This window comes from Capra hircus, chromosome 10 (assembly GCF_001704415.2).
Source record: "Capra hircus breed San Clemente chromosome 10, ASM170441v1, whole genome shotgun sequence".
Classification (NCBI taxonomy): Eukaryota; Metazoa; Chordata; class Mammalia; order Artiodactyla; family Bovidae; genus Capra; species Capra hircus.
The window spans coordinates 59,276,711-59,300,313 of NC_030817.1; the positions used below are offsets into that span (position 1 = coordinate 59,276,711).

The following is a 23,603-nucleotide window of genomic DNA, read 5'->3' on the forward strand; positions in this document are numbered from 1 at the left end:
TTGCATACAAATAGGTACTCAATAATGTTAATTTTGCCTAATAAAAGGAGGATACTTTCACAAACTGTGGCATTGTATAATATATTAATATAGCCATTGATATTATGTTTTTGATTAATTATAGTAAAATGGGAAATTGTTTATGTTAGTTGAAAAAAAGGGATATAGGATCATGTGAATAGTATGACCTATCCAAAGGAAACAAAAAAGATAAAATGCTAGGGAAAAAAAGTGTATATATATACATATCTCAAAGGTTCAGTAGTAATTAATTATTACTGGGAAATAGGATTATGGGTGACTTTGACTATCCTTTTATTCTTCTACATGAGTCAGAGTCTATAAGAAATGTGTATTTTATAATCATAAAAAGTTATAAAAAATAATTGGCTGCCTTCTACAATGAAGAAATCTAGGGTTACACGGTAAGAAGCCCAGCTTGGCAGGCATTTCCAGCAGGACCAAGATTTTAACACACCATAACCAAGCAATACATGGTATTCATTCTCAGTCTTTGTATCCTGTGTGATACTCATTATGCCCCACAATGTTTAAGGATTTTATTTTTTACTTTTCTGTGAAAGATTTCTTTTTAAATTCAGCTGCTCAATCTCAAGAAAATTCTTTCAAGTGCATTTTCCCCAAAGTGTTATGAAAGACCACTCTGTTATTCACACTTTTAACCTTTGCTACCTTTAAATGGCCTTATTCCAGGAAACCTTCCCTTCTCTCCTGTGAGACCCAAGAAGTATACATCCCCAGTGTTTTAAGAGAAGAAGAGAGACCAAATGGCTTTGGCTAGTCTTCAAAGCTAGCTTCACTATTATCCTTTATCACTTGTTTTATGAAATTGAGTCAGAAAGGCACCTAATTTTATCTACCATAGCCATTGCTCACTGGGATGGGATTTTAAAGAGCAAAGATAAAATACATCATACCATAAAAAAGAAACTATTTCCATTAAAAAAAAAATATATATATATATACACATATATCTTTCAGGAAAGCAACATGCTTTTTCAGCCCATGGTCACTCCCCGGCTCACATCAGCTACAGGGTTGCTCATACCATAGAAAAGGCTAATGAAAATTGCACAGGCTAGGAAGATTTTTCGGAGAAGGCAATGGCACCACACTCCAGTACTGTTGCCTGGAAAATCCCATGGACAGTGACGGAGGAGCCTGGTAGGCTGCAGTCCATGGGGTCGCTAAGTCGGACATGACTGAGCAATTTCACTTTCACTTTTCACTTTCATGCACTGGAGAAGGAAATGGCAACCCACTCCAGTGTTCATGCCTGGAGAATCCCAGGGATGGGGGAGCCTGGTGGGCTGCCGTCTATGGGGTCACACAGAGTCGGACACAACTAAAGCGACTTAGCAGCAGCAGCAGCAGGAAGATTTTTAAAGGGTGATGGACTTTCAGTTTTTGAAGGCGCTCTTCAAGGAAGATTTGCAGTAACAAAGTGTTCTTTGTGAACTCCACCCTGCCCTCAAAGAAAATAATTTTATTGCTAAAATGCTTGACCTACCTTGAACTCTACTGGGGATCATAGAAACCTTATCAGGAATAGTTCTCTGAAAATGACTGGACACTGGGAGGGAAAGGGGGAAAGACAGTTGCGACAGCCTCACATTAAAAGTTTAACAGTCACGTGCTAAAGTTCTGGGTGGAAAAGTATGCTGGCAGTAGAAATCTCAGAGTTGAATCGAGCCATCTGCTGGAACCTTCTGTCTCTTAGAGCCCGTGACCAGCCTGCTCTGACTAGCCATGCACAGTTCACATTACCCAGCAAGCTTCCTGTGGCCATTGTTGAGTTCTCGGTGTTCCCCAGAAACATTTTTCAGTGATTGATTTCATCAGACAGCAAAGTTTGTTGACACCACCTGATTTTTACTCACTGGTTCTTCATGTCCTGTGTAGCCCACAATTGAGAGGAAAAGCATTTCTTAGTATTCAATCACTGACTGAGACCCTGAGCTGACCTCTGCTTCCATGCTGGCAGGAATAGATTCCATTGAGTAATTTCTCTAGGAAGATGCCAAATCCAGCTGCCACGCACTCCTCACCCCTACCCAGAGGGGCACTTTGCTCCCCACTCCAAGTCTTCTGCTTGCTTTATCTCAGCTCCTTTTCATCTGGGATGTTCAGATCCAAACAGCCCACTTGGATATAAATGAAAGCTCTCCTCCCATCTGGCCCTTGCTCTTCATATGGCTCCGCAAGCTGGGGCATTCAGGGATCACTGGCTACATGGAAATCTAAATTTACAGGCTAATTTGTTGGAAGGAAGCAGGATAGAGGAGGTTTATCACCACCCCACAGCCTTTGTGGATTGGGTGGGGGGCAGTTCTCTCTTTCTCTTCTGATCTGCTCATACCAGCTTGTGTTTATGAAACATCTATGCTTCAATTTACCTTAAAAAACAAGCTTTGTATAATTGAGGGAATTTTTGACAGATTCCTTGGCAAAATCAAGAAGAAACTCAATAAAGAATAGCAAGCTAGGAGTTCTATTCTCCTACAGAATGTGTTAAGTAACCCAGTGGAATTAAAATCAGCCATTATTTGCTGGGGAAAAATCAGACCAACACTGGATTGCACTGAGAGTGACTGGCTGACTAGTCAGTCCCTTATCACTTAACAGTGTGTCCTCAAAAGAGCAAATGCAGCCTCGGACTTGCACGGGAGGGGCTGGTGGTGGGAAGCCCGGAGTTCAGTTTCTCTTCTATGGACATTTCATTCTGCTTGAGGGGAGAACAGTCTGAATCTGCTGCATTTATCAGCAAAAAGTATGTTGGCCCCTTAACCTGTGCACATTTTTTGAGAGGAAAGCTGTTTCTGCCTCACTGTCCTCCTGGTTCATGTACAACCTGAAGGTGTATATTAACAACAGTCCTGCATGCTGAAATGAGGCATCTAGGCCCTAAGGTTCATTCTTGTTACAGAGATTAGTGTTCACATTAATTAGTATTTGAAACCCAGAACCTGCCCCCTTGCCTAAGTGCAGCAAGAAGTGTTTTGTAATTAAGGATGTTTGATGCTTTGTGGATATTCTCATTTATTTTTCATCAAGTTTCTAGTTATTAATATGAGCTAGTGGGCTCTAACTTTACCAATCTCTTATCAACTGATAAAAATTCTGTCCTTTCCTTGTTAAATTTTCATTGTCTTTTTTGTTGTTCTCTTTATGCCGGAGATAACAGAAGTCTCAGATCTGAATTATAGTTCCTGACTTTGTATCACCATGTAGCTCCTGGCTGCACCAGTGTCTTCATGTTAAGATGCAGACTTTTAAAGGCAAATACTGCCTGAGACTCTGCATTTGAACAGGATGCATTTTACTGATTAGCTCACATCTAGGCCCAGCCTTCCCTAGGCTTCCTCCTGCATTTGCTACATTCTCCTGTCTCCAGCAGACCTTCTATCTAAAGATGTTGTTTCTGTGAGTCCCCTCTTCATTCATCATGTTGCTGGTAGTTCCTGTTAATGGGCAGCTTACTGACATTCCCAATATAAAGTCATGATCAGTGTTTGAATAAATGGATATGTGTTAGCTTGTCTGGCTGTTGACATTAATGTTTTATCTAATATCTCAAAAGTTAGCTGTGTTTGTTCACCTCTCTCCACACTGCCTGGGGCAGACACTGAACTCATATGTAGGTGATCATGAAGCATCCAGTATTGTGTGATAATTCATAATTAATATCTCTTTAAACTAAAGCTGAGTTTTCTATGAGGGAAGGGTGATGAAGCAAATAGGTAAAATAACCATATTTGGGGTAATCTCACTGACAAGAGAACTTTGTATTAAAAAACCTTAACCCTCCCTTCTTGCCAGAACACAATTCCATCTTTTAATATATATACAATATTTTAAAGTTTTCACTAATAATATCTTTAAAAATGTACCCCCTTCCCACCGTATGTTTGGTCGTTGTTTTGGTATTTTTATGTTTCTTTATAGAAAATAAAGTTTATTTGATGTCCAGGATGCCCTAAATACAAATTCTGATTTTAAAAATTACATAAGAAATATTTTGTTGTAAACTGATGTAACTACATGGGGATACATTGAAATTATCAATAAAATAAATTCCTTACCTTGTTAATATGTGTTATTTTCAAAATGAACTGTAAGTAATAGTTCATTATCAGATCAAAATTACGTGAGGTTTAAATTAAACAAAGACGACAAAATGTAATGGTGTTCTGTTGGTGGGAATATAAATTGCTGCAGCCACTATGGGACCCAATGGACAATCCTTAAAAAACTGAAAATAGAACTACCATATGTTCTAGCAATTCCATTCATGGGCATATATTTGGAAAAAGTGAAAACACTAATTCGAAAACATACATGTACCCCAATGTTCATAGCAGCACTATTGACAATTGTCAAGACATGGAAGCAGCCCAAGTGCCCATCAACAGATGAATGGATAACGATATGATATGTATATGCCATGAAATATTACTCAGCCATAAAAAAGAAATGCTGCCACTTGTATCATTGATGGATGTGGAGAATATTATGCTTACTATGCTTAGTGAAATAGGTCACACAGAGAAAGACAAATACAATATGTTATCACTTATATGTGGAATCTAAAAAATAATACAAATGAATGCATATGCAGAATAGATTCACAGAAATAGAAAACAAACTTGTGGTTACCAAATGGGAGAAGGAAGAGGAGAGGGACAAATTAGGGGTATGGGATTAACAAACTACTATGCATAAAACAGATAATCAACAAGGATACACTGTATAGCACAGGGAATTATTTGGCCCCCTCACGCGAAGAGCTGACTCACTGGAAAAGACTCTGACGCTGGGAGGGATTGGGGGCGGGAGGGGAAGGGGACGGCAGAGGATGAGACGGCTGGACGGCATCACCGACTCGACGGACGTGAGTCTGAGTGAACCCTGGGATTTGGTGGTGGACAGGGAGGCCTGGTGTGCTGCGATTCATGGGGTCACAAAGCGTCGGACATGACTGAGCGACCGAACTGAACTGAACTGAATGGAATATAATCTGCAAAAGCACTGTCACTATGCTGAACACCTGGAACTAACACAATATTGTAACTCAACTATACTTCAATTTTTTTTTAATGGAAAAAAAAAAGTTATAGTGTTCTGTACCTGTACTGAAATAAGGGAGCTTTCTATGAGTAGCTTTTCTCCACTGATTCTGTGCTTTCTAGGCACAAAGCTCTTGACAGAAAATCATGATGTAGGACCCATCAGGTCCAGGTATCCAACAGTAAACACCACTGGGAGGCCTCTCTTTCCCTCAAGCTAGACAGTTGGCTTCCCAGATTATTAAGGCACAGGCTTTAGAACCCACAGTTCAGTTCAGTTCTGTCACTCAGTTGAGTCTGACTCTTTGTGACCCCATGGACTGCAGCAAAACAGGCCTCCCTGTCCATCACCAACTCCTGGAGCTTGTTCAAACTCGTGTCCATCGAGTTGGTGATGCCATCCAACCATCTCATCCTCTGTCGTCCCCTTCTCCTCCTGCCTTCAATCTTTCTCAGCATCAGGGTCTTTTCCAATGAGTCAGGCCAGCATCAGGTGGCCAAAGTATTGGAGCTTCAGCTTCAGCATCAGTCTTTCCAATGAATATTCAGGATTAATTTCCTTTAGGACTGACTGGTTTGGTCTCCTTGAATTCCAAGGGATTCTCAAGAGTCTTCTCCAACACCACAGTTCAAAAGCATCAATTCTTCAACTGATGAACCCACAGACCTACCGTCAAATCTTATCTGCATCATTCACTACCCATACAACTTTGAGCAATTATAGTTCCCTTTAAAAAGGGAGAAGCTGTAAGTTCCCTCCTATAGGATTGCTATGGGGATTAAACACAATAATATATGTATAAAACGTTTAGAGCAATATTACCAAGTATTGTTGATTTAGGCTGTATGATAATAACAAAGATGAATTGAGGTTGACAGAACCAACATCTTTCTTGCCAAAGCAGTACTAAGTTAATCCAGTCAAAAATATTTTTGATTTGCTATAACTGAAGGGTAGGTCCACATCTCCTGAAAAACAAATTATAAGCCATGTCTTTTTTGCAGATAGAAGAGGCAGATGATTGGCTCAGGCATGGAAACCCCTGGGAGAAGGCCCGCCCTGAGTTCATGCTGCCTGTTCACTTCTATGGAAGAGTAGAGCACACAGAGGCTGGGACCAAATGGATCGACACCCAGGTATTTCAAGGGTCCTCACACTGAGCGTTGTATAGAGGACAACACAGTATGATGTGTATATGGTATTCAGTATAGTGTATTATATATTGAATAACAATGTATTTTTATAAATAAATGGGTTACTTCTCTTAGTGAAACCCACTCATTTTGGAGACCAGGGTGCTGAGGTCAAGAGAGAAGTGACTTCCCTAAGGCCAAGTGACTTACCAGGGTCATTTCAGCATCTACTTTATCAGAGATTAATCAGTTCTATAATCCCAGCATGCTTAGCTCTCTAGTTTTACATACCGTTGTTGAAACCAAGAGTGAATAAAGTTAAATGTCATTCCTCACACCACTGCCATATGTACATTGACTTTTAAATTCTAAGAGGTAAATATTTTAGAATTGAAGTATTTATTCAACGGATTACCAAAAAATTTCATTACAAACTCAAGAAAAACAATGCAAAATATTGCAAAGTACATGCTGTTATTATGTGCCAGATCACTGCTAGAGGAATAATGCTGGTGTCTATCCAAGTGGACTTAATACCTGGACGTGTATTTATCCTGCCCCTAGCCCGAGGGCAGGCAGGGGCAGATCCTGCCCCAGCCCCAGCATTCCCAGCATGCCAATTGCAGGAGACATAAGAGGCTCAGTTTTCCGGTTTGATCCCTGGGTCAAGAAGATCCCCTGGAGGAGGAAATGGCAACCTACTCCAGTATTCTTGCCTGGAGAATCCCATGGACAGAGGAGCCTGGCAGGCTATAGTTCATAGAGTCACAAAGAGTCAGACATAACTGAAGCAACTTAGCATGCACACACAAAGAGTAGAGTGTTACCCTGTTACTGAACAATTTATTTTTCAGCCCCTTCAGTGGAGGAGCTGTGCTTTGCTCTCCTCATACTTCCTGATAAAAAAGCCCTAAGCACTGTTGGACTGCACTGTCCAGTCAGGAGGCTCCACTTGAGATACTTGTTTAGTAAATATAGTCTTAAGCCAGAAAAGATGTCTCATTGGCCATTCCTTAAAAGCTTAAAGAAAATAGTAAAGACCAGGGAAATGTTCTTTGTTATATAGCAAAATCAGGGGCAAAACTCAGTCTTGTAATGCTACATTCAGTTGGTTTGTGGACTAATCTTCATAAATAAATGCTTCATTTTATCTTAGAAGAATCAAGGCCCATGTTATAGCAGACTTTTAAACTAATGCTTTATTCTGCTAATCCATGCAAAGCTAGTCACAGTTCAGAAAAGTAAGACTTTTTTTAAAAAGTCTTTTTTTTTTGCAGCATATGAAGTAATGGATTAGAAGCTAAAATAGGTCATTATATATAATGATATAAGGAATAACTTAATATGGTGATTTCAAGATATTTCCTTATATCTCCTCCACTTCTATTTTGGTCAAACAATAGACCACAGTCTGAGTTACAGTTGTTTACAAATATGATCAGGAAAACTGCAACAAATCAATTGCTAATATGCCCAAAGAATTCTCACATGTTTTGAGTATTAAACTAGCAAGTATTTGATGTCTAAAACTTCCAGGCTTCTGATCTATTTAAATGTATGCAGTTTACACATTCAATCTTAGAAGCATTCTGTTTACTCCGTAGGTCCCACTGATAACCTTATGATGACCTGATGATGTATTTACAAAGTGCCTCTAGACAGTTTCATAATATATCTAGAAATCCAGTTGGGGAGAGTGTATTTTTCTGTGCCCACAAAGGCAAGGTTATGGGGCAGATGTAATAAAGAATGAGCTCACCCTTCTCGTGCAGAACTTTATGGATTGATGCTACTGCCTGATCAGCCCCCAGATTTGTAACTAATGAGGTCAGAGAGCATGAAGTCAGACCTGGTGTGTGCCTGTTTGAGGGCTTCCAGCAAATTGAACTGTCTGTGTCATTATTGTGTCAGTTCAGGTCCTCAGGGAAGCAGACAGCAGGGAGGATTAGAAGTGCAAGTGACCTATTGCAGAAATGCTATGAAAAATTAGGGGGAAGGGGACAGGAGGAGGGGGAATTCGTCCAGACTGCACAGGTGTGACACCTGTGAAGAGAGAAGGAAAGAAGGATTTCTCAGGAAGAGCCTCACGCTGCACCACAGCTCTGAGCGAGTGCCCAGGCTCCCGACGGGGGTCCCGGCTCTCCTGCTCCCACCACCACGAGAGCATCCCGGAGAAGGTGCAGCCCGTGTCAGCTCCGAGGTGGCGATTTCTCCCCGAAGTTCTCTAAAGGGACTTCTGAGCCATGCGCTTCCCCAGCTGCCTCAGTTATGCTGCCAGGGTCAGGAAGATGAGTCATGTTTGAATCCGGCCTCAGTCCCACTCTGTAAATGACTTCCTGATTGATCACAGCTTGCTTTAAGAATCTCCAGAGACCTTAATTTCCTAGTAAAAGATATTCAAGTCAGTGTGATTTGTTACTCTATGATTATGATGTTCATGAAAGTATGACTGAATGTATGTCATTGATATAGACTAAAGTCCTTCATTCATTTATAATTGAGCAGACCAAATTAAAGAGATCTGCGGTTAGCTTTCAACACTACCACTGTCTGTGACCTTGGTTAGGTCACGTCTCAGCCTCGTTCCCCTTGTATCCAAAGTGAGTAAGTTGCACTAAACGATCTCTAGCGTCCACCAATTCAACCATTCTGTCGTTGCCCTTCCTCAGAGATTGACTCTGATGAGGCAGGAATAGAAGTGTCTTTTCTCACAAAAATTTTAAAGTCATGTAAAACACAGTTCATCTTCCTGTTCTCTATTTCCATGACCATCACAAATATTGAGCTAAATTTTCCAAAGCTCACCTTTTAGACCCGTCCCAGCTAATTATCAGCTGATTTGTTAGATCACTAAAATAACTCTTCATGCAACTGTGAAAACTCTAGCATAGCATTTTAAACATGGTATGTCATGTTTATCTTCGTACATTTCCTATTCCATTGATTTTTCACCATATTTGAAATCAGATCATTGAATAACCAACATGAAACTTATCCTGATTACTATTCTTAGTGGGTACAGATTCACATTTGCTACTTTGCACATCATATTTTGTTATTCTTAGAGCAATGGCTTGATCTGAAATGCAAAAGATTTGCATCCAGATCAGGGCAAAGGACACAAATGGAAGTCAACGTGAAACTGATAGAGAGGTCCATCTGTCTGGATCGTTCCAGCCATTCAGATTGTTCCAGTGCGAGGAGGACACTCCAGCCCTGGGAGCCTCATCTTGGTTTAGGGATCATACAATCTGAGTTGGTGATGGAGCCAGGAAACAAATTCCCATTGCTGTCTCCCAGCTCTGTGCAACCTACATCCTCCTATGTGGGCAACAGTGAGCAGCTGCTTTGGTTTCATCCCACAGGTGGTCCTGGCCCTTCCATATGACACCCCAGTGCCTGGGTATCTGAACAACACCGTAAACACCATGCGCCTCTGGTCTGCTCGGGCGCCCAATGACTTTAACCTCAGAGACTGTGAGTACAGCATGGGCTCGTGTGTCTTTAATCTTTTTCTTTACTAATTAGAACGAAAGTGAGCTGAGTTTCTGATATGAACTCTTTAGTGACTAAGCATTTTATGGAGCAGGTATGGAGAACACGGTTAAAGCAGTCCTTCAGTCTGACCTTCATAGACTCTCCTGTGAATGAGAGCTTGAAGTTTTGCTGAAATCCTTTTGAATTTTTAGGAATTTTAGGAACCCCACATGACAGAAGGTCCCCAGCCTCTGGGCCATGGACCAGTACCTTCTGTCAGATCAGTAGTGGCATTAGATTAGAAATAAAATCCACGCTAAATGTAATGTGCTTAAATCATCCCAAACCATCCCCCCCCCCAAGTCCATGGAGAAATTGTCTTCCACAAAATCAGTCCCTGGTCCCAAAAAGGTTGGGGTATTCAACAAGCAGGGTATTCAGCAAGCATCAGATGAGATCATGGGGGTTCTGAAGACAGCAGCTGGCCTGTCTGTTTATTGATTTTTCTAACATTTCCTTCAGTTAATGTTGGAGACTACATTCAGGCCGTGCTGGACCGGAATCTGGCCGAGAACATCTCCCGGGTCCTCTATCCCAATGATAATGTGAGTGGTCAAGCTGGCTTTCTCAGTGGAAACAAGTGGCTTATTTCACAAGTGCCTATTCAGGAGCCATAAAGCACATACTTACTAATGTTTTTCTTCCTATCAGTGAGGAATAATCTCCATATCTCGTCCTGCATTGTCTAGATTTCCCCTCCTGTCCCAGTAAGGAAAACAACTTTGTACAGTTCATGAAATCAGAACTGGTGTTTCACCCATCCTTATTTGGGAGGCTCTGTCCATGTATTTCAAACCAAAATCTGGATATAAAAGATGAGGTGCAGCTGGGATGAAGCACTTCTTCCTTTCCAAACAGGAGTTTCATCCTTGTCATCAGAAGCCCGTGGAAGGGTCCTGCCTGTCCTCTTCCCCTCACTCATGGGTCTTCTCTGCCCCTTTGCCCCCAGGAGAGGTGGGGGTCATGGACCTCAGAACAGACCCAGCAGCAGACATTTGTTTCTTATGCCACTGGTTTATCTTGTTTAACTTTTTCTTACAGGTATCAGTCCTGTTGCTGTTGTTCAGTTACCCTGTCATGTCCGACTCTTTGCATCCCCATGGACTGCAGCACATGGACTGCGGACTGTTTCTAATTTACACTAAAAATAACTTAGTTTAAAAAAAAAACCACTTGAGACTGAATCTCAAATGACTACTATCAATTCTTAGTGGACTTAAATGTATTTAGTTCTAACTTCTCTATGAGTAAAATAATTTTCTGGAAGCTATAATGATTTTTTTTTAAGTAATAATCTCCAAAAAAAAAAAAACTAATAATCTCAGAAGCAACCAACTAGTAGTCTGCTCCACAAAGATGCCACAAAATAAGGATCTTGGGGACTAGGACATAAATGGTCCTAAGACTAGATACCCACTTGCTGTTAAACCTGTCTCCAAGGAGGAGTAAGTGGATTTGCTGCAGCATTATCAGGAACTTAATGGTATATGTTATTTTTTATTTGGGAGAAACAATGTAACTTCAGTACATTTCAGAGGAATCTGCCCTAGAGGCGGGCATGGCAACCCACTCCAGTATTCTTGCCTGGAGAACAGAGGAGCCTGGTGGACTCAGGTCACAAAGAGTCGAACATGACTGAGCGACTAAGCACAGCACACAGTCTCTCAACATGATCACATGGTAATTTTCACTAGCTCTTCAATTAGTGTTTACATTATTATGACCTGTCAACACTACAGACAGCTGATCTATGCCCGTCCATATCTTCATGTCATTATTTTTCCTTTCTGTAAAAAGTTTTTGTTTTTCCTGGAGTTGATGCTTGTTTTGTTGGCTTGGTTTTCTGAGTACTTTTTGCCCTAACCTATCCTATACTCTACCAAAGTTGTAGAAATTTCCTCTCAATATATTCAAATACCTTCAGTATTCTGTTGACTCAGTCTTTCTGAAGTCCCTTCTGGATCTCTCCTGGTTGGCTGCTCCACTGGCATCTTTGGAGGGACTTTCCCACCGTTCTAAGGACCTCTGTGCTCTTATGCTCTCTGAGGTCATTTGTTTCCAGGATCCCACGTTTTCTTTTTGCTTGTTTGATCCCTCGTTTGGATAGTACACATGCTTAGGGCTTCCTGGGAAAGGGTGTATGTGAGGCCAATTTTTTTGAGACCTTTCATGTTGAAAGAGGTCTTTTTTTGCCCTCACATTGGTAGTTTGCCTGGATATCAAAGACACAAGGATTTTTTTTTTAATCTAGTTTTTGATGTTGCTAAAAAATGCAGTGCAATTTGAATTCTTGATCTGTTGTTTGTATTCTGCTTTTTTCCCCTTTGGAAGCTTCTAGTTTCCCTCCTCCTCTCCTTCTATCCCCCTCTAAACCCCCTATCTCCAAGTGTACTAAAATGTACTGAAAGTTTTTTTTAGAGGGGGAGGTGCTTTGGTGTGAGTCTATTTTCACTCCTCACACCTGGGTACCCTTTCAGTCTGGGAACACAGGACTACAGCTCTCTGAGGAATGGTCTGGAATTATTAAACATCCTCAACTGGTTCTTTAATTTTCTTACCTTTTGTCTTTTATTTATCATCTCTGTCTTCCTACTCACCTTATGGGCAATCACAACTCTCTCAATCTGTTTCATTTTGGCTATCATGTTTTAATTTTTGAGTAGTCTTTTTTTACTCTAGATATTTTCTTAAAGCATCTTATTCTTATTTCTTGAATACAAAATCTAATCTATCTGAGTATATTATTGATAGTAGTCTTATAATCGTTCTTTAATCTCTGTTTCTTCTAAGTTAACTTTTATTATTTCAACATCTTTTGGAAGCTTTTCTTAGATGGCTAATGGCCCTAAAGTGCCCACTAAAAGAAAGAGGTACTGGCAAGCTTTGGGGAGCTCTGTACTTCTGGTTGGGATTTATCTATTTGGCTTCACTGTCCTGTGGCCTGTTGGGGCCATTTCCTGGTGGAGCTCTGCATGTCCATGTCTTCAGTTTCTCTCTTCTGGGCAGGCCAGATTCCCTGGAGAAGATGCTTGCAGCTGTCTTCCTCAGTGGAATTAACACTAACTGCCTGTGTTCTCAAATTTGGTTGGGAGAAGAAGGCTGAAAGTACCAGCATTCAGTACATACACTTTCACTGAACCCTCTTCCCCCATTTTAGTGTGGGATGGTACTCCTGCCTCCACCTGCACCTGCTTAACCATCTCCAGGGAATAGATCTCCACCTTCTGCCTGAGGTGGCAAAGGAGACTGTTCATTTGAGGGAACTGGAGATGAGGTCTGAGGCCAAGGGCTTCTTAGACTCTCAACTAACTTTTTACCCCCTCTTCATCCCTATGTCTAAAGGCACACAATGTTGACAGGTTCTGGGCCTTTGGGGAGCTTCGATGTGTACACTGGGCTGTTCCTTTGGCTTTTCCCCACTAGGTCAAGAATCAGCTTTCCTGCATATTCTGGCTCAATTACCATTTATCCATCTGTTTTTCAGCTTCTGAAAGTTGTTGCTGTTGTCTTCTCTCCATTCCCTTCATCCTTTATCAGTATGCCTTTCTAAAATCCTTACTGTCATTTTCATGGAGCTCCAGGAGGCTAATGCCTGGCCTTCAACCTGCCACCTTCCACCAGACATCCCCTAGATGTTATAGGCCCCTCAGCAGGCGATACCAGTCATGTTTTGGCCACTCCTAGTGTGAGCTCTTTCACTCAATCTCTCTGGCTTGAAGTTTTTTGAAGGGAAGGAGCTAAGATTGAAGCAGGAGTATTTTGTGGTGGCTGCTACCTTGCAAGATGTCATCCGACGTTTCAAAGCCTCCAAGTTTGACTCCAGCAATAGCGCCGAAACTGCGTTTGATGCCTTCCCAGATCAGGCAAGTACTCAGTCTGAATGCAGGTGGGAATCACGGGGAGGATCAAGACTTCCATCAGACTTACTCATCAGCTGTCTCAGTGCTAAAAAATCAGAGTATCTGTATACAAAACAGAACAGACTCACAGACGTAGAAAACAAACTTGTGGTTACAGAAGCAGATGAGGGGAGACAAACTAGGACTATGGGATTAACAGATACACACTGCTATACATAAAACAGATAAGCTACCAGGATTTACAGTATAGCATGGGGAAATTACTTAATAGCTTGTAAGAACCTATAAAACAAATGTGTGTGTGTGTGTGTATATATATATATAACTGAATCACTATGCTGTACACTTGAAACTGACACAGTATTTTAAATCGACTTCAACTGTTTAAAAAGTTGCGTAGCTACAGTGTACTTCAAGCGTTCCATGAAAGGTAGGTGCTTGTTTGGTGCATGTATGGATAAGGACAAGGAAGACAGAGATGGGCCGCCGGCCACCTTCATGTTGCTCTCCTTTCCCCTTATAGGTTGCCATCCAGCTGAATGACACCCACCCTGCACTTGCCATCCCTGAGCTGATGAGGATTTTTGTGGATATTGAAAAACTGCCCTGGTCCAAGGTCTGGAGAGTTTGGCTTCTTTTTCTTTTGAGTGACCAGAATATCTGTGATTGAGAGATTTTGCCAAAAGCTCCGTTTTACAGTTTTTAAAATAAGTCACTGTTGATAACTTACAACAAGGAAAGGTGAACTTTGCACTGGTGCTGACATTTCTCAGTTCTTGGAGCGAGTAAGACTAAGAAATAAACACCTTGCTAATGGGACACAGCTCAGTAGCTGTATCAAGGCTTATATTGTGTTTCCCATTTCTTTGTCTAAAAGGATTCTAAATTAAACTCTCTAGCCTCAGATTAGAGCTAATTGAAAGTGTCCCCATTGAATTTAATCATACTTTGTACTTTCTCAGAACATTGCTTAAGCTTTATTCCTCAAATTTTGTCTATTTAATAAATAAAAGACAAGTTAGGATAATAGAGAAGATTTATCAGCATGCTATGTTAAGTTTTATTGGACAGTTTTGCTGCTTTTTTTTTTCCACCCCCAAGAAAACATGTTCCCACTACCTATACCATTCAGGAACCTACTAATAGTATACATGCAGATAGAATCGTCCTGTGGCAGACAGGCCAGAGTTGAGGAAATGTTTGGCCTGAGGGATGGGGTGCACCTACGGGCAGCCTCTCTGTAGAGGGAAGCAGCTGACACACACAACGCTACCCCGTTAACCCCAACCCCCTGTCCCCCAGGCATGGGAGATCACCCAGAAGACCTTCGCCTACACCAACCACACGGTGCTCCCAGAAGCCCTGGAGCGCTGGCCTGTAGAGCTGGTGGAGAAGTTGCTTCCTCGACATTTGCAAATCATTTACGAGATAAATCAGAAGCACTTAGATGTAAGTCACTTTGACAGATTCATAACCCTTTGGAGAAGGAGGTCTAGAGATGTTAAGGGTAGCTACAGTCTTCCCTCTTACTTGAGGCCCAAACATCTTTCTGTCATTGATACATCAAAAGCATTCAAGTCTGGGTGGGGCTCTGTTAACAACACCTTTTTGAAAATATTGTGAAGTGGAGGGATGGCATCTCCCCAGGGCTAACATCCCAGCACCTCTCTGTGGGAGTGAGGTTTTGTATTTACTGCATGGAAGGTTTTGGTTGGGAAGTGAATGATGTTACCCAGGGTTGTCAGAAACCTGAGTGATCAGTAAGGCCTTTCTCTTCCTTTGCCTAGAAAATTGCTGCCTTGTTTCCTAAAGATGTTGACCGTCTGAGAAGGATGTCTCTGATAGAAGAGGAAGGAATCAAAAGGATCAACATGGCCCATCTCTGCATCGTGGGCTCCCACGCTGTGAACGGCGTGGCTAAAATCCACTCAGACATCGTGAAGACCCAAGTGTGAGCCTCCGTCCCCGTCGCAGTGGGTCTCACATTGCTCAGTAACAGAACAGCACTAGTAAAGGCAGGGCTACCACTGGAGATGAGGAAAGGCCCCATGAAATGTTTAAAAGTTTTTGTTTTGTTTTGTTTTCCTATGCAAAGAACCATTCTCTAAAAGGAAAAGACCTTCCTCTCTTAACCATCCTAATTCTAGATTTAGGAGCAAAAAAAACTATTCTTATTCTGCTCAAAAGTCTGATCTATATGTCAGTGACAGGAAATCATATGGGGGTGATTTAGATTTTTTTTCTTGTCATTATTTTGAATTGCAAATGGATTTATTTTTAGAATGACAGCTGTAGCTGCTGTCAGCCCCTCCCTACACTTTTGTTTAATCTTTCTAAGCCTACACTGTGCTGCTTAAATGTAACTCTGAGCTTCATCCAGCATGCAGGAACCTGCCATTCCAGCCAAGTTCAGTGATGTATCTCTTCTGTCTCCAGATTCAAGGACTTTAGTGAGCTAGAACCAGACAAGTTTCAGAATAAAACCAACGGGATCACTCCAAGGCGCTGGCTCTTACTCTGCAACCCGGGGCTGGCAGAGTTAATAGCAGAGGTAACCGGGGAGTGCTGAGGGGAAGCTGGGCAGGACTGGAATGCGGAGGCAGGGAGCACACTCACAGTTTGCTAATCCAGCCTGCAGCAGGGCTGGCTTCAGGCGCAAGCCAGCATCTTGTGCAGCCCCACGTGCACTGTGCTTGGTTTCATTTTCTGCTGTAGCCATCTTAAAAATCTTAATTTCAGAAAAGGAAGCCCCACACATTATGTAACTAGCCCTGGTTAACAGTACTCATGATACCCAGGCGATACCCCTACTTAATAAAAGAGGATAACAAAGATCATATAAATGACTGAGTTTTTGTCACCCTTTTTTGTAGATTTTCTGTTTTTAACACTTAATACCACTGAAATTAATGGGCTTTCCCAGTGGCTCAATGGCAAGGACGGAGAAGGCAATGGCAACCCACTCCAGTATTCTTGCCTGGAAAATCCCATGGACAGAGGAGCCTGGTAGGCTGCAGTCCATGGGGTCACAAAGAATCAGACTTGACTGAGCGGCTTCACTTTCACTTTTCACTTTCATGCATTGGAGAAGGAAATGGCAACCCACTCCAGTGTTCTTGCCTGGAGAATCCCAGGGACAGGGGAGCCTGGTGGGCTGCCGTCTATGGGGTTGCAAACAGTCGGACAGGACTGAAGCGACTTAGCAGCAGCAGCAGCAGCAATGGCAAAGACTCCACCTGCCAATGCAGGAGACGTGGTTTCCATCCCTGGGTCAGGAAGTTCCCCTGAAGGAGGAATAGCGACCCACTCCAGTTTTCTTGCCTGGGAAATCCCATGGACAGAGAAGCCTGGCAGACTACAGTCCATGGGGTCCTCAAAGAGTCAGATGCAACTGAGTGACTACACAACAAAACCCAGAGAAACTGCCTGTGAGGAACTAGCCAGTGTTCTTCCCACACGGCATTTCTAGCATCTTCTGTGAGTCAAGCCTTTCTCTGTGCTGTGGGGTGTAGATGAGTTTTAGGAATGTGAGCACCCACCACAGATGGATAGAAACTGCTCATGTGGGTTTGGCGGCCCTCTCTGATTAAAGTCACCTTTTGCTTTAAATTGAAAGAAAATTGGGGAGGACTACGTGAAGGACTTGAGCCAGCTGACGAAGCTGAACAGCTTCCTGGGCGACGACATCTTCCTCCGCGAGATCTCCAACGTGAAGCAGGTGAGGCTTCCCCGCACGAATTCTTTCCTGGGCACTGACTTGGAGGGTTTATGCTCCAGTGTTTAAAAACAGACCACCACCGCCACCACCACCCCCTGCACCGGTTCCTTCTGAGTCTCAAGGGCTCTGACCCCAGGCTCTATCTCAACAGGAGAACAAGCTGAAGTTTTCTCAGTTCCTGGAGAAGGAGTACAAAGTGAAGATCAACCCGTCCTCCATGTTCGACGTGCAGGTGAAGCGGATCCACGAGTACAAGAGACAGCTCCTGAACTGCCTGCACGTGGTCACCATGTACAACCGTGAGTCGGCCTTGCAGCCCCCAGACAGCCCCCCAGAGGTGTGGGTCTCAGCACCCCTGCTGTCCACCGTCATCGATTCCATCCCCTATCTCCATCTTTTTCAGGCATTAAGAAAGACCCAAAGAAGCTATTCGTGCCCAGAACAGTTATAATCGGTGGCAAAGTAAGTTTGATTCTCTTCCCTGGGGACGTGGGGGCTCTCCTCTCTTGCCGTTTCTCCACTTCCTCATGCCTGCCTTCTCTTATGTCCACACTCTTCCCCAAGGCTGCCCCTGGATACTACATGGCCAAACTTATCATAAAGCTGATCACATCAGTGGCAGAGGTGGTGAACAATGACCCTATGGTTGGAAGCAAGTTGAAACTCATCTTCCTGGAAAACTACAGAGTGTCTCTTGCAGAAAAAGGTAGTGCGGTCCTCACGAACCATGGGGGCCGGGTCACAGTCTAGGGATGGATCACATACTACAGGAAAATGGAGCCACTGGCCTCGGGAGCCTGTGACTTAGGATAGAAGGTGCCATTCTTAGGCAGAATAAGACCCTAGGCTAAGAATGTTTAAGGTGGCCCAGTTGACACTGAGGTGAGTGTCCCCAGGGTCCACATCAGAGGTCGCATTTGCAAGCACATTTTATTCTCTGCTGGTCAAAGCTGGGTGCTGGAGGAGGCGGCCCTGAGGTTTTGATAAAGTGCAGACTGCGCTCTACAAAAGCAAAAAGAGCCCTTCAGTTCCCAGCCCCTGTTTTGCAGTGGAACACCAATTCCCCAGTCCCCAGGTATTGTTCTGGAAACTTCTTGGAAAGAAGGGCTGTCATTTGTTCAGGTGGCAGCAGGGAGTGAGGACTTGTGTCAGGCTGCCAAAGCCCTACGTTTAGATGTGCCTCAGACAGGCACGCAGAACTAGCCTGGCATCCCCACCTGGGGACAGCCCGACTGGCAAGAAGCCACATCCCTTTCTCTTCCCCTGGGACCTTTACTTGTTTGTATCACAAAGCATCATCCACATGCAGGTGCCAACTGTGTGTTTACCCTTTTCCCAAATTGAAAAGGGACCTTTCTCTTTTTGAGGTGTTTTTGGGTCCTCTGATGTTACAATTTAAGAACTGTCTGCATAAAGAACAAAGAGGCAGATTCTTATGGATGCAAATGAAGATATATCTAATCCACAAATAAGCTCTCAAAGCCCTATGCTTTATATTGAGTGGGGTGGGGAGGATGCTGCAGGCAGTATTTCTGTGTGAATCAAGCCACAGGTATGCCTCAGTTGCCTGTGGCTTATTTCCCTGCAGTCAAAGTGGAAGTAAAGTAAAATGAAGTGAAGTCGCTCAATCGTGTCTGACTCTGTGACCCCATGGACTGTAGCCTACCAGGCTTCTCCCTCCATGGGATTCTCCAGGCAAGAGTACTGGAGTGGGTTGCCATTTCCTTCTCCAGGGGATCTTCCTGACCCAGGGATCGAACCCGGGTCTCCTGCATTCCAGGCAGATGCTTCCTTCCAAAGTGGAAGGAAGGTGATAAGAAGTAACAGGCATGACACAATCCAGTTTCCTCAGATGCTAAAGGAGAGATTCTGAATTTTAAGGATCAAGAAATGGAAGTTTCAATATTCATTCTATAAAGTTATCAAATAGAAGAAATAAAACCATAACAGAAGCTGAATGAAAGACGGGGGAGAAGAAAAGTATAAGGTGTATGAAAAAATTAATCAATCTAAGAAAGAAATGGAAAATTTTATTCAAGCCAAATTGAGGATTATAACCCAGGAACTGCAGATCAGAAAGCTCTGAGAACTGTTCCACCCATTAGAAGTCAAAGCAGGTCTATAAATTTTTTTTTTGAGACATAGCTCTACACTAAATGCCGTATTAATGACAGTTTCTACAATCCAGATCTGCCAAGTACAAAGTTGTAGGTCATCAGGTCCTAACAAGATCAAGAGGGAATGTTATCTTTTAAGGAGCTGTCTTGTTGGTGCTAGGAACATGCTGCTCTCTATGGGGATATTTCTTTTTATTTTTTAATTGAAGGGCATTACAGAATTTTGTGGTTTTCTGTCATATATCAACAAGAATCAGCCATAGGTACACCCATGTCCCCTCCCTCCCGAACCTCCCTCCCCTCTCCCTCCCCATCCCACCCTTCTAGATTGTCACAGAGCCCCTGTTTGAGTTCCTTGAGAGATACAGCAAATTCCCATTGGCTATCTATTTTACATATGGTAATGTAAGTTTCCATGTTACTCTCTCTATACATCTCACCCTCTCCTCCCCTCTCCCTGTGTCCATAGGTCTATTCTCTATGTCTGTTTCTCCACTGCTGCCCTGCAAATAAATTCATCAGAACCATCTTTCTAGATTCCATATATATGCATTAGTATGTGATATTTCTCTTTCTCTTTCTGACTTACTTCACTCTGTATAATAGGTTCTAGGTTCATCCACTTCATTAGAACAGACTCAAATGTGTTCCTTTTTATGGCTGAGTTATACTTCATTGTGTATATGTACCACAACTTCTTTATCTATTCATCTGTCAATGGACATCTGGGTTGCTTCCATGTTCTAGCTATTGTAAATAGTGCTGCAATGAACACTGGGGTACGTGTATCTTTTTCAGTTTTGGTTTCCTCAGGGTATATGCCTAGGAGTGGGGTTGCTGGGTCATATGGCGGTTTTAGTCCTAGTTTTTTAAGGAATTTCCATACTGTCTTCCATAGTGGCTGTATCAGTTTACATTCTATGGGGATATTTCTGCTGATGGAGAGGTATGGTCCATGCATAATCCAAGATACACAATGCACAGTAGAGGGGAGAGAGGAGACTAAAAGGCAGAAAAAAAATTTTTCTTGTTTAAATTTGTCTTGTCTTGCCATAAAATTGAATTTTATTTCACAGTAGTGTCAACTTTTGTAGCAGAGAGACAATGTGAAAGTGTGTTAGTCACTCAGTCATGTCTGACTCTTTGTGACCCCATGAACTGTACTACAATATAAGCATATACCTATTTAGCGTTGTGGGCATAACCACCAAGATAACACATCAGAAGTGGGCAAGAGTGGTTGCTAGAGTTGAGGGGAAGGATGAGATCCATCCTACACCATTTGAATGTTTATCTTAATGTGCATGTACTACTTTAATGATCAAAACAGACCAGCTAGATGAATGCTTAGATACTATATAAGCAGATCCAGAGAGACAGAACCACTCATTCTATCACTAACGCCTTGCTTGCAGTCATTCCAGCCACAGATCTGTCGGAGCAGATTTCCACCGCAGGCACCGAAGCCTCAGGGACAGGCAACATGAAGTTCATGCTGAATGGGGCCCTGACCATCGGGACCATGGATGGGGCCAACGTGGAAATGGCCGAGGAAGCCGGGGAAGAGAACCTGTTCATCTTCGGCATGAGAGTAGAGGACGTGGCTGCTTTGGACAAGAAAGGGTGAGAGGGCAGTCCTGCTTGTTGAGCATGTATATCCCCCCAGGAGGCTGCCTCCCCCACCCAGGTGTCCCATCAAGTTGGGTCACATGGGACATGGCTGCAGAACATCTCCTATAAGTCAGGGGACCTTCCTGACTGCAGATTAAGCCTTTGCCCAGCATGTGAAAGCTAAAGGAGCTTGGGCACAGGTACACGGGCTCCTTGCTATTTGCTACCAGCTGTGGCAGAGCTGGCCTTGTGAGCTACTCACTTTGCCCTCATCTGTGATTTTTACTTTGATCAAAAAACTGAATCAGTGTGGAGTTGAAGTTTTGCCTATAATTTAACCATCTAGTGTTCCTTTAAGGTCTCTAAGAGATGGACTAAAAGGCAGTAGAGAATAGGCCTGGTTGTATAGAAGCACCCAGAATACTTGTTCCGCTAAGTATCTGGATAAGTTTATTAACCTGGATTCAAATGAGAAGTAAATAAAGAGTGCCACTCAAAGGAACCATGGGAATCACAAAATTTGGAGGAGGTCAAATATACTTCCCAGCCCTTGGAAGTAAACTTTTGCCCAGTAGCAACATATCTGGGGATCTGTGGGTCCAAAAAGCACCTGTTTGTTTAGAGTCATAAAGTCTGTTTGAAATGAATCTTACTTTATTTACCAGATTAGACTATTGCTCTGTGACTAGGATTTTTATTATCTATTGTCCTTAGTGTCTTGGTTACAAGGAACTAATCAAATTTAGTGGGGGAAAAATATCAGGATCTAGTTAAATATTATTTATACTTATACTCCTGTTGAACTCTATGACTATAAATGCCAGTATTTTTGAATGCCTTTTTCACAACTAATGTACCATCTAGTGTGCTGTTAATCACAAACACTAACAGAACCTTTTCTTATTATTCCCCCACCACCTACCCCACAGGTATGACGCAAAAGAATATTATGAGGCACTTCCAGAGCTGAAGCTGGCCATTGATCAAATTGACAAGGGATTTTTTTCTCCCAAGCAGCCTGACCTCTTCAAAGACTTAGTCAACATGCTGTTTTATCATGACAGGTGAGTTCCCACAAGAAGATGGTGCTACTTGGGCCATGGAAAAAGGATGAGAACTTCTTAAATCAACTATAACATAACCATGTAGATTAGCATGGATCTGCGATCTGATAAACTAATTTAGGCTTAGAAAGAAAAAGTAGGTATTCTCCACTAACAATGCTAGGAAGACTTAAGAATAAGATCCACAAATCTGGTGTTCGTTTCCTCCTTCCTGTGGTGTACCCAGCTTTCAAATGCATCCATGTGATAACATTCTTACTTGTGGAAAGACCCATAGAAAGGTTGAGGGCTGATTGAAACCCTTACAAACAGAAATATCAGACTGGTAAGCTAGCCATGCTTGTCATTAAGCAAAAGAGAATTTTAAATGGAATCTGAACACACATCTGTTAATGAAGTTTTTGATGCTTTGTTTTTTCCTTTTAATCACAAAAACAGGTTTAAAGTTTTTGCAGACTATGAAGCCTACGTCAAATGTCAAGAAAAAGTCAGCCAGCTGTACATGGTGAGTTCAAGGCTGAGACTTAACAAACGATGCCAGTTTACTACTGTTCATTAAAATTTTAGTTTCTTTTTCTAAATAACAGGGCCCCACTAACCAATCAAAAAAGGGAAGTGAGGCAGCAATGTTGGTTTTTCAGATAAAAACTGGACTGTTCCCAAGTTCAGGCAAGGTTGGGATTTGACATTTCAGTAGCAGTTGTAAATTTTTTTAATATCCAAATAAAAAGTCACAAATTATTTGGTATTTATTGAGCACCCACCATGTAGCAAGCATGTCCTAGCAACTAAAGAGTATAAAGCCAAGTTAAATACTCACTTTACCCACTCATTTATTCAGCAGAGAGACACCAGTGCCTCCTCCAAGGCAGGCACCGTGCTGACACTGAGACCCAGCAGGGACAAAGCCGTGGCCCCTCAAGGAGCCTCCTTGGTGCCAGGGCCCTTAAGCAGAAGCACATCAGAGTCACCAGGCAGTTTTTTCAAAGTACAGATGCCCACTGCCCTCAGGGATTCTGACCTAGTAGTGGGTAGAATCACTGTCAGCATTTGAAAAATCTGCTAAAGGGATTCTTAGACTGAGCCTTAGAATACTGGAGGGTATCTGAAAGTTGCAAAATAAGTACCTCTCCTGGACTATCCGTGGAGTGGTGCTATATGAACAGAATATAAATGGACGGAAAGGGGGGGGGTTCATATTTGAATTTTTTTAAAAAAGGAATGAAACAAGAAAGACTATACTAAGGAAAAGAGAGAGAGAGAGAGATGGAGGGAGGGAGGGAAAGAGAAGAGAAAAAGGCTAGAACCATGTGAGGAACCCTCCATATGCAAAATCATGCATCGTTACCAAATAGCCCAACCCTCTAGGTACATTTGGTAAGCATATGGAAAGGTGATCATCTCTGATAGGAAAGACTTTTAGCGAACTGCAGAAACCACAAAAGAACAGATACAGGAGGAAGCTGGCCCTGTGC

The 23,603-nt window shown here is 42.5% G+C and overlaps 1 protein-coding gene across 1 annotated transcript in view; it reads left to right on the plus strand.

Moving 5' to 3' along the window:
- Window positions 1-23,603, plus strand: part of PYGL (phosphorylase, glycogen, liver) — a 52,683-nt gene that overhangs the window by 13,077 nt on the left and 16,003 nt on the right. The window contains exons 5-19 of the mRNA XM_018054351.1: window positions 6,093-6,224; window positions 9,587-9,698; window positions 10,221-10,303; window positions 13,478-13,621; window positions 14,142-14,234; window positions 14,921-15,067; window positions 15,406-15,569; window positions 16,055-16,169; window positions 17,235-17,336; window positions 17,488-17,635; window positions 17,740-17,798; window positions 17,901-18,042; window positions 20,869-21,076; window positions 21,994-22,128; window positions 22,567-22,633. Of these exons, the coding sequence (XP_017909840.1) occupies window positions 6,093-6,224; window positions 9,587-9,698; window positions 10,221-10,303; window positions 13,478-13,621; window positions 14,142-14,234; window positions 14,921-15,067; window positions 15,406-15,569; window positions 16,055-16,169; window positions 17,235-17,336; window positions 17,488-17,635; window positions 17,740-17,798; window positions 17,901-18,042; window positions 20,869-21,076; window positions 21,994-22,128; window positions 22,567-22,633 (1,851 nt within the window). The remainder of the gene's footprint in view (window positions 1-6,092; window positions 6,225-9,586; window positions 9,699-10,220; window positions 10,304-13,477; window positions 13,622-14,141; window positions 14,235-14,920; window positions 15,068-15,405; window positions 15,570-16,054; window positions 16,170-17,234; window positions 17,337-17,487; window positions 17,636-17,739; window positions 17,799-17,900; window positions 18,043-20,868; window positions 21,077-21,993; window positions 22,129-22,566; window positions 22,634-23,603) is intronic.